Source organism: Equus przewalskii, chromosome 1 (genome assembly GCF_037783145.1).
Source record: "Equus przewalskii isolate Varuska chromosome 1, EquPr2, whole genome shotgun sequence".
Classification (NCBI taxonomy): Eukaryota; Metazoa; Chordata; class Mammalia; order Perissodactyla; family Equidae; genus Equus; species Equus przewalskii.
Genome location: NC_091831.1, coordinates 138,668,712 through 138,684,251, shown reverse-complemented (window position 1 = coordinate 138,684,251; position 15,540 = coordinate 138,668,712). Strand labels below are relative to the sequence as shown.

Here is a 15,540-nt window from a genome sequence, read left to right as displayed (position 1 = left end):
AAGCTCAGTAACTGTCCATTGGGTTCAAACAGAAACGTTCTCCTAAGTCAGCATTAATGTGGTAGAAAGGAAAGAAACACTGATCAGCGGACCGCAAAGCCACGGAGGGGCACGGAAGCCCTTACGGTCAGTCAGGTTGAGAGTGGGGCGGGGTCTGCACTGCTTAGCTCAGCTTAGAGAATTTAGCTTGGAGGAACTCTCCATGCCGCCCTCTCTGATTCATAAGGCCTCTCGAATCCCTCAAACATCAAGATATCCAATGCGGCTGGTTGAACATGCAAATCTCCGGGTTGTGTATTTTAATACGTGATATATATTCTTCATAAATTAAAAAAACGCATTAAAAATAACATTTTAAAAGTTAACTGTGAGGCTTTTAGGGGTGCTGGGATCTGGAGGCAGAGAGGGTATTCAGGGACCCCTGGGCAGGGACTCCGCTTTGTCCCCCTGGGTAAGAAAGTGTCCTTAATTGGTGCAGAGTTTGGGTTAAGAACCAGGAACCCTGGCTGTGTGTAAACACTCTCTTGTGAACGGAGTACACGGATGACTGTTGTATAAATTCTTCCAGGCTGGCGGTGCAAACCACTAGTATAAGTGGGCAAAGGTGTAACAAATCTAGAGCTTTCCCCACCCAGGGAGACCATCTACAGGGACAGTGTCACAGGCGGCTGAGTGCCTCTGCTGGGGGCTCTGGGCACCGAGGGGAGACGTGCTGACCTCCTGCATCTAAGCATAGCTGCCTTGCTTTGAAATGATTTTATCTCCTCGGCTAATTAAAGTGAAAACCTAAGCTGACCTGAGAGTGTGTACGGCGTCTTCCGACCCAACACAGTCCATACAAAATGCTGCACTGTCAGCTCTTTCAAGGGGGCCTTCTTGGCAGTGCCAGGTGACGGAATTAAATGCAGAGAGACTATGAATTACAAAGAGGGTCTTGAAGTAAATCCCATTTATGCTTTGTATCAAGTCTGACCCCTCTTTTTTCTTTTTCCCCTTGAGATCCGAACAGTGACATTATAAAGAACAATGACCAGAAAATATAAGGACATAGCATCCTTCATTTCTAATGTATCTTTTCAGGAACTACCTGAAAAACTCTAAGCACTGAAAGGCTATTGTATTTTACAGGATTCTTTCAGCCCGCAAATATTATTACAGCTTTCCAGCTCCTTGTCCCCTCCGTTACTCAGGCATGACCAGCAGACTCTGACCCACAACACTAGCCTCTAGGACAGACAAGTGCAGGCCATTCCCATGATCCCCAGGCCATGGCCAGGCTGCTGGAGTAATACCCATCCAGGCAACGGCATAGAGGGCAGGAGTTTCCTTAGGGAAGGAAACCAACATGAGAACAAATGTTCATGACAGGTGGTTATGGTGATTTTTCTTTTGTTCCTTCTACTTTCTAAGCTTTTGTTAATGTGATTTTCTAAAACAATTTTTTCTTTTTATTAAAGTAACATTTGTTTCATAAAAAAATAGGAGATGAAGGAAATAAAGATTACCTAGAAACCCCATCATCTTAAGTCAACCTATGTTACCAATGTAATAAATATATTATAACTTATAAAAGGAAAACCTCAAAAAAAGATACCGCTTTCAATACAGGAAACAATTTTGCTGTCTTGATTATATCAACTTCATAGAGAAAATAAACTGATTAGATGTTAATGAACTCACATAAATTCAAAATCAGAAATGAAGTCCACTAGCTATAGGTTTATCTTTATAGCAGTATAATAAAAACACATATTTTGTGATAAAAAAAATTAAGAACTGTTAACACATGCACACACACACATAGGTATCCTTCATCAAAGCTACAGGCCAAGTGTGACTTGAATCCGTCCAGGAAACATCTCTGGCTCTGGGGCAGACAGCCCCGCTCCAGACTTCCACAGTACCTTATCAGCAAAGTGCTGGATGATAAAGGATGTATTTGACATTCTGGGTTTTTCAAACAGAGAGTTCTTGTTGACGAAATTATTATACAGCTTTTGAAGCCAGTTTTCATCAGTTCCATGTGGTAACTGGAAGAGAAAAGCAAATCAAATAGCAACTAAGAAACGAGGAAAAGTGCAAATTCTAAGAAACCACGATGAGCTGGCACCTCAGGGGGAGTTGCTCTAGATCCATGGCTCCTTTTTGTCAAAGCAACTCTAGGCATAAACCTGTCCTTGATCTCAACAACCTTTAGAGTGATATTTAAATGGATCTATCAATGCCCTTTTAGCAGAACAAAATGTTATAAACAAAAAGGAAATGGTCGTATAACGACTTAAGAATGAAGAATTTTATTTCCGCAAAATTGGTAGTATTTTAGTCTTTCCTCCCAAAGAAGTCCAAAGGTTCAGGAAAAGGCACGGGTTTTACTATGTGACCATGACTTTATTCTCAGTTGAATGGGGGAGACTGGCACCCGAATGTAGTCTTCTCACCCCACCTCAGGAAAATAGTTTTTCTTTGTTTTACTGCCTAATTAATAACTACCTCCTTGAACTAAGATCTCACCTCCTTGAACTCAGCTAATTGCAAAACCTTGATCCTGGTGATTCTGAAGCTCTCATTTATATTCAGCCTGAACTCTGTGAATCTGATGCCCCGCTTGTCCAAATGACGCCTGCATCGTCTCTGTGATACTGGTCACCTGGGGAATGTCTGTGCAGAGGGGGTACAAATATTTCCCAGAAGCTCCCTTGGCCTCTGCACCCTGCCCCCAGTAGATCGTTCCAGAACGCTTGGCCCTGACGCCTGCCCTTTAATCTTATATCACTGAAGGGGCCAAGGCACACGAGGCACCAGAAAAAATAATCTGTGAGAAGAAGCATGGAATTCAGAATTCTAGGGAGAAAATGCCAGTAAGTCTTCAACATTATAATTATTTTTTTGGTACAAATAAATCTCTGGAAAAGAAACAAAATGGGGTTTAAAACATCCAAATACAACCTTTAAAACCAAAAATATGAGTACTGTCCTGGGGATTATTTGTTCCTGTGGCCCCATGAGGGACCTGCTAGGCTGACTCACTGTAAAGTTGTTCCTCCCAGAGGAAACAGGAGGAAGAAAACTCCTAGACACCTCTTCTCTCAGATCGCGTGACGTTAATTTTTCAGCTAGACCTCCTCATGGGTGGATGACTCATAGAATCAGGAAGTAAAAGAACACTCAGTTCTCGTTCGTCATTAAGTGTGTGGTCCCTTGCTGTTTCCACGTCCACTGTACACACACCCAGGCCAGCCTCAGAAGGCTCCTCCTTGCTGGATGTGACCTAAGAGGTCGTGCATGCTGCCCGAGGGTAGGCGACACACGCTGAGGGTGGAGGTTCACCCGGCCCTCCAGGGTCCCTGCCGTGGGCTGCTGTCCCAGCATTGATACCTAACCAGTTGGTAACATGTCAAGAATTTACATGTAGGTTAAAAAAGATCCACTTTGCAATATGTTCATCTGTTACTACTCAGAAGTTGAAGAAAACAATTATTTTTAAAAGTTACCAAGCATTCTTCATCCAGTAACTCCAAAATGCCCATTTTTGCTTCAATCAGGTCAATTACGGATTGGTTGTCATAAAAATCTATCAGAGTCCAAGGGATATCTTCCTTTATATATTCTTCTTGTTCAAGCTTAAAGACATGCTGGGAATCCAGAAGGTAATACAAAAAGTAGAACAGAGTATTAAAGAGTGCTTCCGAAGAACAGGACATAAGCATTCGGAAAACTTAGATGCATGACTGATTTGCAATGTTTACGGAAGACCCTCAGGTACAGGCAACCCCCTCACCCACGACCAATGCTGCTGAGTTCCTACTGGGGGTCTAGCTGGCATCCTCCCACCTGGTCTGAGTGGGTCTGTTCATCAGGTGTGAGGCCTGCGCCAGCCTCTTACCTCCAGCACTCAGGTGGCCCTGGGCCCCTCCCTGCTCACGGGCACTGCTGCTATCCAAGACAGATCAGGCCTCAGTGGCTGGGTGGGAGCTGGCCTGCCCGAGAATGCTGGCTGGGGGCCAGCATGAGAAGCCAACAACTCAGACAGCTTTGTTCACTATAGATCTTTGACTTATGATGAGGTTACGTCCCAATAAACCCATCGTAAGCTAAAAATATCAAGTCAAAAATGCGTTTAATACACCTAGCCTACTGAACATCACAGCTTAGCCTAGCCAACCTTAAATGTGCTCAGGGGGCTGGCCCCGTGGCCGAGTGGTTAAGTTCGCACACTCTGCTTTGGTGGCCCAGGGTTTCGCTGGTTTGGATCCTGGGTGCGGACATGGCACTGCTGGTCAGGCCATGCTGAGGAGGCGTCCCACATGCCACAACTAGAAGGACCCACAACTAAAACAGACAACTATGTACCAGAGGGATTTGGCGGGAAAAACAGAAAAAAAAAAGAAGATTGGCAACAGTTGTTAGCTCAGGTGCCAATCTTTAAGGAAAAAAAACATGCTCAGAACACTTACATTGGCCGACAGCTGGGCAAAATCATCTAACACAAGGCCTATTCTATTATAAATGGCTGAATATCTCATGTAATTGATTGAATACCATACTCAAAGTGAAAAACAGAATGGCTCTAAGTGTATCGTTGTTGACCCTCAGGATCGCGTGGCTGGCTGGGAGCTGTGGCTCACCGCCACTGTCCAGCGTCACAAGACAGGACCATACTGCATATCGCTAGGCCAGGAAACGATCAGAATGCAAAATTCAATGTACAGTTTCTACCGAATACCCTTCACTCTCACACCATCAGAAAGTCAAAAAATCCTAAGTCGAGCCACTGTAAGCCGGGGACCGTCTATACTTGTTCAGGCCATAAGGGTATCAGGGAGGCTTTCCCACAGGGCTAGCTCAGGCTCCTCCTGGCTGCAGGTGTCAGGAGTGGGAGGGGCAGTGAGGAGAAAGGCTCCCACAGAGGAATACCAAGGGGGAGCCTCAGCGTAATAGGTGGTTGTGAACCGAAGGGCGGTGCTCATACAAGTCAGAGAGTGAGCACAGCGGTGACGGAGGCGAGGACTACAAAGGATGGCAGAGGGGGGATCATGCAAGACCCTCATGTCCCCTGCCCTCCCCCGCCACCCCGAGAATTCCAGCCCTGCGGCCTTTTCCTAGGGGCAGTGAGGACCCACAGAAGGCATGTGGGACCTGCGTTCTGGAAAGATAACCAGCTTTGGCGGGGGGATGGCCTTGAAGAGGGCAGGACTGGAGGCAGAGAGCCCAGGCAAGACCCGGCCCAGTGTTCTGTGGTGTCTGGATGCCGTGGGGGGTGAAACAGAGGCCCCTGGGGGAAGAAGATGAGCAAGGGCGAAGAGGTTAGGATGAACCCAGGCTCAGGACAGTGGGTCAATGGTGGGGGCTTAACCACAGAAAGGAGCATAGAGGATGAGGAAGCCAAGAGGGGAAGATGGCGGGTTTGCTCTGTCACCACTGAGCTCCCTGAGGCCACCCAGGAACAGAGAGCCAGTAGCAGCCCGATTTACGGGACAGGAGGCAGGAGAGAGGCCTCACTATGGCTTTTGTGCTGATATTTTAAGGTATTCCCCCTTCCAGGAGGATCTGCACATTAATAGATGCACAATAAAAGAAGAGGAAAAAGGAAGAGGAGGAAGTGAAACAGGAGGAAGATCAGGAGAAAAGAAAAAATGGAATTGCAGTTTCTGATATGCTTTTTTTTTTTTTTTTTTTGAGGAAGATTAGCCCTGAGCTAACTACTGCCAGTCCTCTTCTTTTTGCTGAGGAAGCCTGGCCCTGAGCTAACAACCGTGCCCATCTTCCTCTACTTTATCTGTGGGACGCCTACCACAGCATGGTGTGCCAAGCAGTGCCACGTCTGCACCCGGGATCTGAACCGGTGAACCCCAGGCCGCCGAGTAGCAGAATGTGGGAACTTAACTGCTGCACCACCAGGCCAGCCCCATGCTTTTCTATTTTCTGCTGAAGAAGACTGGCCTTGAGCTAACATCTGTGCCAATCTTCCTCTATTTTGTTTGTGGGTTGCTGTCACAGCATGGCCACTGATAAGCGGTGTAGGTCTGCACCTTTGATCCAAACCCAGGCCACGAAAGTGGAGAGCACTGAACTTAACCACTAGGCATGGGGCCAGCCCCTGATATGCTATTTTCTAGGAGGCGTCCACCTGTGCTTTATTTTGAGGTTGAGGTGAACATTTGTGCTGGGGAGCAAGCTGGCACCGGAGTCCTGGGAGGGGACAGGATCGACAGGCATGGTTTGACTTCAGGCAAGTCATGCTGCATATCCACTTGGAACAAACCTTGGTTGCAGTTATGAAATGCTAAACTTCCAGAGAGTCCTTGAGAATGCTAACAAAAGAGAAATCTGCAATGGGATGAAATTTAATGCTTATGTGTAGATTAGTTCTGGGGCAAGGAAAAGGAAAGAAAAGAAACCTTTACTGAGTGTGACTCAACGTTAGGTGTTCTCCTCACTACAATATTAGGCGGATACTGTGGACCTGTTCTTAAAATAAAGAAATCGAGACTCTGAGCCGAAGGTCCAGTGAAGGGGGTGGTAGAGCTGAGATTCAAACCCAGGTCAGTTTTGGCAAAAGCCCGGGCTCTGCATGATGGCATACTGTCTTCCTCAGAGGTGGTGTGGGAGCAGCTGAATTTCAGAGGACAAGCAGGAGGTGCCAGGTGAAGATGAAAGGGTGGGGAAGGACAGGAGCAGGGGGTTATGGCAGAAAGAGCAGCAGGCGTAAGAACACAGAGCCTCACAAGGACTGGCAGCTTCAGGAAACTGAATCGCTGGGTCTGGCTGCACGGAGGGTGTGTTTTCAGGAACAGCAGGCGATGAACTGAAGCGGAAAAGTCGGCAACTGGCCGACAAAGATGAAACAGAACGGGAAGGTGCGATTTCAAGAAATGGCCACAAGAGGGTGCAGTGACCCAGCATGGGACTCATAATGGCGAGGTTTGTAGAGGGAAGAAGCCTGACCGTATCGGTTCCCCTGTACACGAACACACACATATACACGGACACGGACACGGACACGCACGCACACGCACACACACACACACACACGGCTGAGAACAAGTTTCCAGAAGGCAGAAAAGTCACCTACCAGGTTAAACTGTTGCTGCAGTTTTTCATTAGCGTAATTGATGCAAAATTGTTCAAAGCTGTTCACATCAAAGGTTTCAAAACTGAAATACAGTTTAAACAAATTAAAACATAGCTTGAAGGACACAGACATTCATTTATAGATAAGTATTTTTTGACAAACTTCATAGCTTAAAAGTCGGTTTTCTGCAAGTTTTAAATATATCTTAAAACTTCTGGTTTTGCTATCCTGGCAGTCAGTTTATAAATCACCTTTTTCTAGGTTGGCCCTGGAAGGAAACTGGAAATGTATACAACACCTACCCTGAGACAAGCATTCAAACAGGCGTGTCACGATATGGGGCATCGTTTAATTCACACGACAATGACAGCAGCATTATTACCCTCACTTTAAGGATGAGGAAATTAGACTCTGAGAGGGTAGGAAACTTGCCTAAGGTCACACAGCTGGTGTCAGACGCAGCCTATGCTTTCGGTCAAAAAGCAACGCCCTCTTTGCCTGTTGAGGGCGAGGCAGCACACCATTGCCTTGCCAAGGGGGGTTTCATAGTTCCTGGAGGAAAAGGGCAAGGTCATTTAATACCCATATCCAGCAGACCCCATGAGGTCCAAGACAGACACGGCTCTGCCTCCATTTTCACACTTTCAGTGGCTCTCTCTGGAGTTGCCAACTCAAGAGCCGAGAGGAGGCGGGCAGGTGACAGAAATGGGAAGCAGCCTGGAGAGAGCACAACAGCCAGCTGTGTGCAGCTGTGGCCAGGGATTAACGCAGGTCAGGGTGTTAGATCGCCTCATTCTCAGGAGAAGCCAGAAATCTGGACTCTGATGCAAATAATCTGTGGAAAACATGGTGTGGGCTGAACAACACTCGGGCCCCCCAGTCAGCACCTGGCCAGACGAGCGCACCTGCCAGGAGGAAGCCAAGTGCTTCAGGTGTCACCTCACTTAACCCTAACACGCCCCAGGTGGAGGGCTACCATGACCCCCACAGTTACACACGAGGGCCAGAGGAGATGGTGACTATCGCAAAGACCAACACCAGCAAGCAGTGCCAGGTGTGCAACTTGACGCCTGCTCTTGGTGCCTCCAAAGCCTTGGTTCTTAATCACTCTAATCCCAAGGGGTTCCTGCCAGCTCAGCCAGGGGTCCCCTGGGAGTCTCAGTTGACTGAGCCAGTTTGGCTTAATTTAGAGTTCCTGGGCAGGTTAAGTGCCTGGACCACCCTCTAAGACAGCTCGAGGGTGACGTGGAGCAGAACCCACACAGCTCTGCAGCCCCATTCCACGAGCACTCTGGGGGGTCCAGAGGCTCAGGGCCAATCTGGACGTTGTAGATGGGCCAGGGCTGGGCCTGGGGGAGAGTCAAAAGGGCCTCACTGTGCGCCACAGCCCACAGCCAAAGACATGGCTTTCTAGAGCAGGGGCAGAACATCCACCATCAATGATTATTTTCCTGCCCTGTCACACCCCCCTCAAAAAAGAGCACACAGAGCTAAAGTTCAAAACTCATGGAGCGGCCAGCCCCATGGCTTCATGGTTAAGTTTGGCATGCTCTGCTTCAGCGGCCTAAGTTCAGATCCTGGGTGTGGACCTACACCACTTGTTGGTGGCCGTGGTGTGGCAGCGACCCACAAACAAAATACAGGAACACTGGCAACAGATGTTAGCTCAGGGTGAATCTTTCTCAGGGAAAAACAAAAAACAAAAAAACATGGAAAGACCTAAATCTATGACTTAAATGCCAGAAGCACCTTAGCTATGACAATGCTTCACATCTGAGCAATGGTTATGGTTCTTAAGACACCTTCACAATGACTTCCATTTGGTCTTCACGATAATACTGCGAGAGAGGCCCCATCCTAGAGATGTAGAAACTGAGGTTCAGAGAGGTTCTGTGACTTGCTCAGGACCACACAGCTGATGTGCTGCAGTGCTCACTCCCAGGGGTCTGACTCCCAGCCCCCGGCCTTTCCAACTCTGCATGCAGAGAACAGCAACACCCGGGCTGGCTGAGGAAGCACACGCCTTCACGCAGCTCCCAGCTGAAACCTCATCTGCTTATTCCCTTCACATCCCAGCCTCTAATTATCTGCCTGCCTCCTCCACGGAAATTTAAGTCCCAAAGGCCAGGGGCCATGTGCCTAGTCTGTTCAATAATCGCATCCAACAGAGCACCAGGCACATCGATATCCGCTGGATGAACGGAATAACACATTCGTAAAATAAAGGGCTAGTTATTTTTAAGACACTTTAAAAACATAGAAAATAACAGAATATATACAAAAGAATAATATAACAATCATGTATTCCTACCACAATGAAAGAGCCTATTGTTAAGCAGGATTATTCCTTTATTAAAAGTCAACTTAAATTATTACTGGCTGGTTGAACCCTCTTTTTTAGAACAAGGTAAGGTAAATCATTTACTAGTTGATCCCAGCAATGTATCAGTGTTTTGTAACTGTTGACATATACTATTAATTGGGAGTTATATGCATTAACAGAATCTAAATTAAACAGTCACTCCCTGGAGGCACTGTCTCACGGTAAACAGCTATGGGAAAGGCCGAGTCTGCAGCTGGGTAAGAGTTCACCAGCAGCCCGGTGGCCCCTCCGACCCCCAGCAGGCGGCAGCATGCCCCCGAGGCCCAAAGCCCGGCTCTCCCCTCTGTATGGGGAGGGGAGGCTGAGCTGCTTTCACAGGATGTGGTGGAAGGCTCCCCAAGCCAGGTGGGACGTTCCGCCCCCTCTCCCAAGGAGAAGCCAGGGGGAGTCCTGGGAGGGGGGCAGGGCTGGGCCTTTGAGACCAGCTGCTAACATTCAGAAGTCTGAGTGCTAACAACCCCCAGAGCACCTCTACGCCGGCCTGGTCGCTCGCTCACTCTGGCTAGGCAGTAAGCATCTGTAGCATGAGTCTGACCTGGAATTTAGACAAGCAGGACTGGGCAAAGAGAAGGAGGAAGAACCAAGCTCCACTGTGGGAACCTGCAAGTCCCCCGACGTATTAGAACTCTTGGAGAAGGGCGGGGGCAAGTACAACCCTTACTGTCCCAGATGGAAGAGGATCTAGGTGTGAGGAGGGAAGCTGGTTGGTAAAAGGCCTGGGTTTGAGTCCTCCTCTGGCCCTGCGAGTGTGGGCAAGGGGCCGGACCTCTGGGACCATCACTTCCCCGCTCTGAAATGGGAGAGGCAGGTCAGGGCCCCACACCTCACTGCCTCTGTAGGGAACAGCAGTGGGCAAGAGCCTCACACAGCGCTGGGTTCTCCCACGAGCAGAGCAACCGTGAACAAGTCACTGAGTCTTTCCAAGCCTTGGTTGTTTCATCTCTAAAATGGGGATAATCACAAGCTGTTCGAGAAGTGAGAAAGCGCAAGGAAACCACTCAGCACGGTAGCTGGCACACGGTGAGCTCTTGACCTTGGCCATCATTAATTGAGCATTTATTTAATACACTCTAAGTAAAAGACAGTGCAACCCAGAACACTGTACTTAACATCCACACACGCAAAAACAGAGAACATCGTCTCTCTCATCATGCGGAACACAAGAGAAACCACAAAAAAATCTAAAAATAACAGGCATTTGACATTTAAATGAGGAAAGACAGGCTCACTGAAGAGAATCTTACCCATAAATGTCCAAAACACCAATAAAAGTGTGCTGCTTGCCTGAAAACTGCAACGCTTGGTTAATTCTCTCCACAATGAAGTCGAACAGGTGCGCATAGATCTTTTTGGCCAGCGCGTCCCTGGCATTGACAGCCTGCGGCCTGGTCATGGGTTTCACCACTGTCTCAGAGGTGGTGACGATTTTGCGATTGCACAACCACTGAGCGACTTTGCTGCTCTCCAGGCCCAGAAGCTCGCAGAACACCTTCAGGTGACTGTCGTCCTCCTTCAAAAACAAGCAGAAGCTCCATCAGGGCCACCCGGCCATCTACACCAGCACCAGCCCACCCAGCCAGGGCCCCACGGCCTCCACTCTTGGGCCTGTGCGGGAGAGCCGGCATGAGAATGACCAGGCCTCATGGGACAGAGCCAGGCCTGGAGAAAAGCCGGGGTTGGGGGAGGGCCGCAGCAGCTCTGAGTCTGCACCTGGCCCTTGGCAGAGCCCTGCTGCGGTGAGGCCAGGGGGTCCTGGACTGGATTTTCATTTTGGCCAAAGAATGTCTGTCAGTAGTGATTAAGGCCGCGGAAGCAGTCCTCCCCACCTCCTGTGCATGTGGACACAGCCTCACGGCCTCTCTCCTCCCTCTGCATCACGCCCAGGCCACCTGTCAGAGCGTGCGCTCGCCCTTCCCTCCCTGTGTGTTCGGGGTTTACCTGGGTGGTGTGGTCCTGAGATACCTAGGTGTCATTGTCAGAGAGCACCTGGCAGGGCTCCCTGGACTGAGCTAGCTTCCAGCCAACATGAGGGCTGCGGTTGGAAGACATTTCCTGGACGCATGAAGTGAACTTGGCTTCTCTCCAAGCCCGGGCACGAGAGCTGCCCCACTGGCCAGCAGAGAGGAGAGGTCTGCTCCTGTCTGTCTTCAGCCAGCATGGACAAGGGGTCCTTGTCACTTGGCAAGGAGATGTGACCCCATGTGACGGAGCACTGTCATTCTCTCGGGCAGGGGAACTCTCTGGGCAGGCTATCTGGAGACACCATCTCGGCCAATGGAGAAAACCACAGAATTGTACTTAAAAAGCACCACATTATAGCAGAGCAACAATCTAAAGCACCCTCCCGTCTCCTTGCTGTCCACTCCCACCCTTCTGACCAACACACAGTAACACGAGGCTTGTCTTCGGTGTGCCTGACCTCCTCACTTGGCACGGAGCCATTGGTTTTCTTCCTTCTAAGAAGGAACTAAACTTTCTGAGTCAAAAACATTCAGCTACAGGTGCTCCTCCAGGGAGATGGGCAAAGGGTAGCAATTTTTAAAAGGTAAGGTGGTTTCATCCAGATTGAATTTGCCCAATCCTTCAAGTTCCTGATGCAAATCAATGGGACCTATGTTCCAAAGTTAGGACCATAATTGGAAGACTGGTAATTTCCTACAAGGATTCGACATCTTCACAGAATGAGTCTACAGAGATTGACAGACAAAGGATTTTCAGGCCATCAATTTTGATTCCTCCTCCAGAGTACTACCCTCATAACAAACTTCAGGAGACAGAGCTGAAGGCAAGGACATTTGCTGGGTGGAAATCACATCTTTAGCCTACGGGAGTCTGAGAAGACAAGGTGCAGAAGCCCATTTCTCCGAGGTAAGTGAGCAAGGACACAGAGAGGACTGCCACTACATGCACACTGTACTCCTACCCCAGGTCTACCATCGCCTCTCCACACGTCTCAGTCCTGTGTGAACTGACTGACTTTGTGAGGGCTGGACAGTGGCGGGGAAGGGAGGGGCGCTTAGTGTGAGAGCTTGAGGAAAGGAAGGAGAAGTACTTCCCGGTCATAGGGCAACAGGACTGAAGCACTGAGCCAAAAAGCACATGTCCGCTCTTCTTCTCTGCTCAGTTCTCGCCCACACTAAATTACAGTTACCAGAGAGCTGAGAAATCGCCAGGTTTACAAAATTATCAACTGTTCCCATCAGTTGTTTTGGGGGACATGAAAATAGACATTGTTATGGACTAATGTTTGTTTTCCCCCAAAATTCATATGTTGCAGTCCTAACCCGCAACGTGATGGTGTTTGGAGGTGGGGCCTTTGGGAGGTGATTGGGCTTACGTGAGGTCACAGGGATGGGGACCCCATGACGGGATTAGTGTCCTGATAAGAAAAGACTAGAGCTCCCTCTCTCACTACCATGTGAGGACACAGTGAGAAGACGGCCATCTACAAGCCGGGAAGAGGAGCCTCACCGAGAACCTGACCACGCTGGCACCTTGACCCCAGAATTCCAGCTGCCACAACTGTCATTTAAGCCACTCAGCCTTCTGTTATGGCAACCAGAGTTGACCAAGATAGACATGTTAACACAGAGCTTTAAAGGTAAGGAGAATTTGCATTTCATAGAAACATGGTTTACTAGGAGTTATTTTCTTCTTTACATGAACATTGATGAGAATAACCAAACACATGCCCCCTACCAAGAATCACTACTCATAACATTTGTCACAGAAGAGAGTCACACATAAACTTATCTTGTGTCCATTAAATAAAGAAATCTATCACAAAACTTCCATGGGACTATAGTTCCAGGGAGGAAGCCAGCACCATTGGTGTTTGATTCAAGCAGGTGTCAGGAGGGAGAAGGTGTCCTTTCTGCTTAAAATGGTCCAGCGCCCTTAAGGCCCCACAGGATCTGCACCCTTCCCAACACACACACATTTTTGGCCTCATCTATCACCCTTACTTTCACTCACTTCTCTCTGGATGCACTGACTCTCTTGCTATTTCTCAAAAAACAACTCCTGCCCGAGGGTCTTTGCACCTGCTGTTCTTTCCACTTTGAATGTTCTTCACCCACATACAGGCATGAATCACTTCCTCATCTCCTTCAGGCCTCTGCCCACTGCCACTTTAACAGAAAGGCTTTCTCTGACTCCTTTATACAAATGGCACAGCCCCTCTCCACCCCTATGCTGCTTAATTTTCAACAGGCATCACAAGCTGCCAGAACCTATATTTGTCTATTGCGTCTCCTCCCCTCCACCGCCCTCCCCAGATCATAAGCTCATAAGATCATAAGACGAAGGGCTGTTTGTTGTGTTTTCTTCACTGTTGTTTCCCCACCTACAACAGCACCTGGCACAGAGTAAGTGCTCAATAAATATTTGTTGAATAAAAGAAAAACACACAGGGGGCCGGCCCAATGGCATACTGGTTAAGTTCGAATGCTCTGCTTTGGCTGCCCAGGGTTTGGTGGTTCAGATCCTGGGTGCAGAACTACACACCACTCATCAAGCCATGCTGTGGTGGTGTCCCACATAGAAAATAGAGGAAGACTGGCACAGAGGTTAGCTCAGGGAGAATCTTCCTCAAGCGAAAATAGGAAGATTGGCAACAGATGGCCAATCTGTTCTGAAAAGGAAAACACACATAGAATGCACTCTCCCTCCTCTGCTATTGCAAGGGGAAGAGGCTTTCCTCTTTGAAGTCAACCCATGGAAACCCCTGCTTCCTTGTTCCCATGAAACTGGTCTCTGCAGTAGGCCCAGAGTGCCTGGTGCCAAAATGCAAAAGCAGGGTAACCATGATCTGCTTACAAACCTGCCAACACAGGCAGGGTGAAACAAACAAGGACCTTACATCAACGAAGGATCTCTCGTTGCCCACTGCTGTGATCTGCACATTGCCCAGATGGAGGATGGCTGCCAGGATCTTAAAAACATCCATCTGAAAATCCTCCTTGAAACCTGAAAACAAAAATTTTCCAAAATTAGGGATATTGCATTTCTTCTCTTAATCACTAATAAGATAAGCACCTGAACTCTTTCAAGATACTCTAGTCGCACCAGTGCTGAGAGCTGGGACAGGGAACAGGAAGTGGACCCCAGGGAGAGTGTGACTCACCATCTTCCTGGTTTGGTTTCTGCAGACACGCAATGTAAACTCTACAACCCACTAGGTTTCCACTTTTGCCATGGCTGCTAGGAAGTTCAACACAAAAATTAACACCCAACTAACAATTTCATGTCAGGTTCCTGAGAGAATCATCTCTCATTTATTCTATGTACTTTCTTTATTTCCAATTTTTTTTTTCTTTTTTGCTCATAAGCTCCCTGAATTCTTTTTATGGTGAGGTGTCGGATGGATCCCATTTGCCCCTCCAGCTCTGCACCCTTGCTCTCTGCCGCAGGAGGCTGACCTGTCTGGATCAAGGCAATGGGCTCTCATGCCCCCTGGCCCCTGATTGGGTCTGACCAATGGGGAAGCTGGAGGAGGTCAGAGAGCAGGAGGAGAGAGGTTCTGGGTATGTCTTCCCCAACCCTCCTCTCAGGCTCCAGTAACACGCCTATGCCAGGAAGGAAAGAGCAGTGAACAGCTCTGCCACTGTCCTCGGCTCCCTACTGCCCCTCATAGCCCCCAGACCCATCGACAACCTTGCTGTTGTCCCCTTCACAAACAAACCCTCCTCCTTTTATCCTAATTTGAGTCTGCCTCATGTTTCCTGTTGGGACCCTGACTGATGTATGCAGAATATAAATTATGAATATATAACATATTTGGTCGTCATGAGGGGATCAGCATATTGCCTAGAACCCAAAACATAACAACCCAGCTACTAGGAAGGGCTTTGTGTGCAAGTCCCCATAAATCACAATGGAGAACCTGCCAGTTGTGAGCAGGGCTTTGCTAGGTCAGGATCCCAGGGTGGGAGCCCGGGGGTGGGGGGTAAGCACCAGGTGGTGGGAATGGCCCTGCAGTGAGTCGAGGAGCTTGGGTTACACTCGGGCAGGTGGGGCGGGCTCCTTCAAGCTGATATCCACACTCCCTGGTCCACACCAGAATGGCAACTGGAATGGAGACCCC

The 15,540-nt window shown here is 48.6% G+C and overlaps 1 protein-coding gene across 2 annotated transcripts in view; it reads right to left on the bottom strand.

Annotated features, from left to right (window-relative positions):
- MYO5C (myosin VC) overlaps positions 1-15,540 on the bottom strand; it is a 92,386-nt gene that overhangs the window by 50,616 nt on the left and 26,230 nt on the right. For both annotated transcript variants that reach the window (XM_008516242.2, XM_070624238.1), the window contains exons 9-13: positions 14,317-14,423; positions 10,700-10,965; positions 7,073-7,154; positions 3,492-3,632; positions 1,905-2,030 (exon numbers count right to left, since the gene is read on the bottom strand). In XM_008516242.2, the coding sequence (XP_008514464.1) occupies positions 1,905-2,030; positions 3,492-3,632; positions 7,073-7,154; positions 10,700-10,965; positions 14,317-14,423 (722 nt within the window). The remainder of the gene's footprint in view (positions 1-1,904; positions 2,031-3,491; positions 3,633-7,072; positions 7,155-10,699; positions 10,966-14,316; positions 14,424-15,540) is intronic.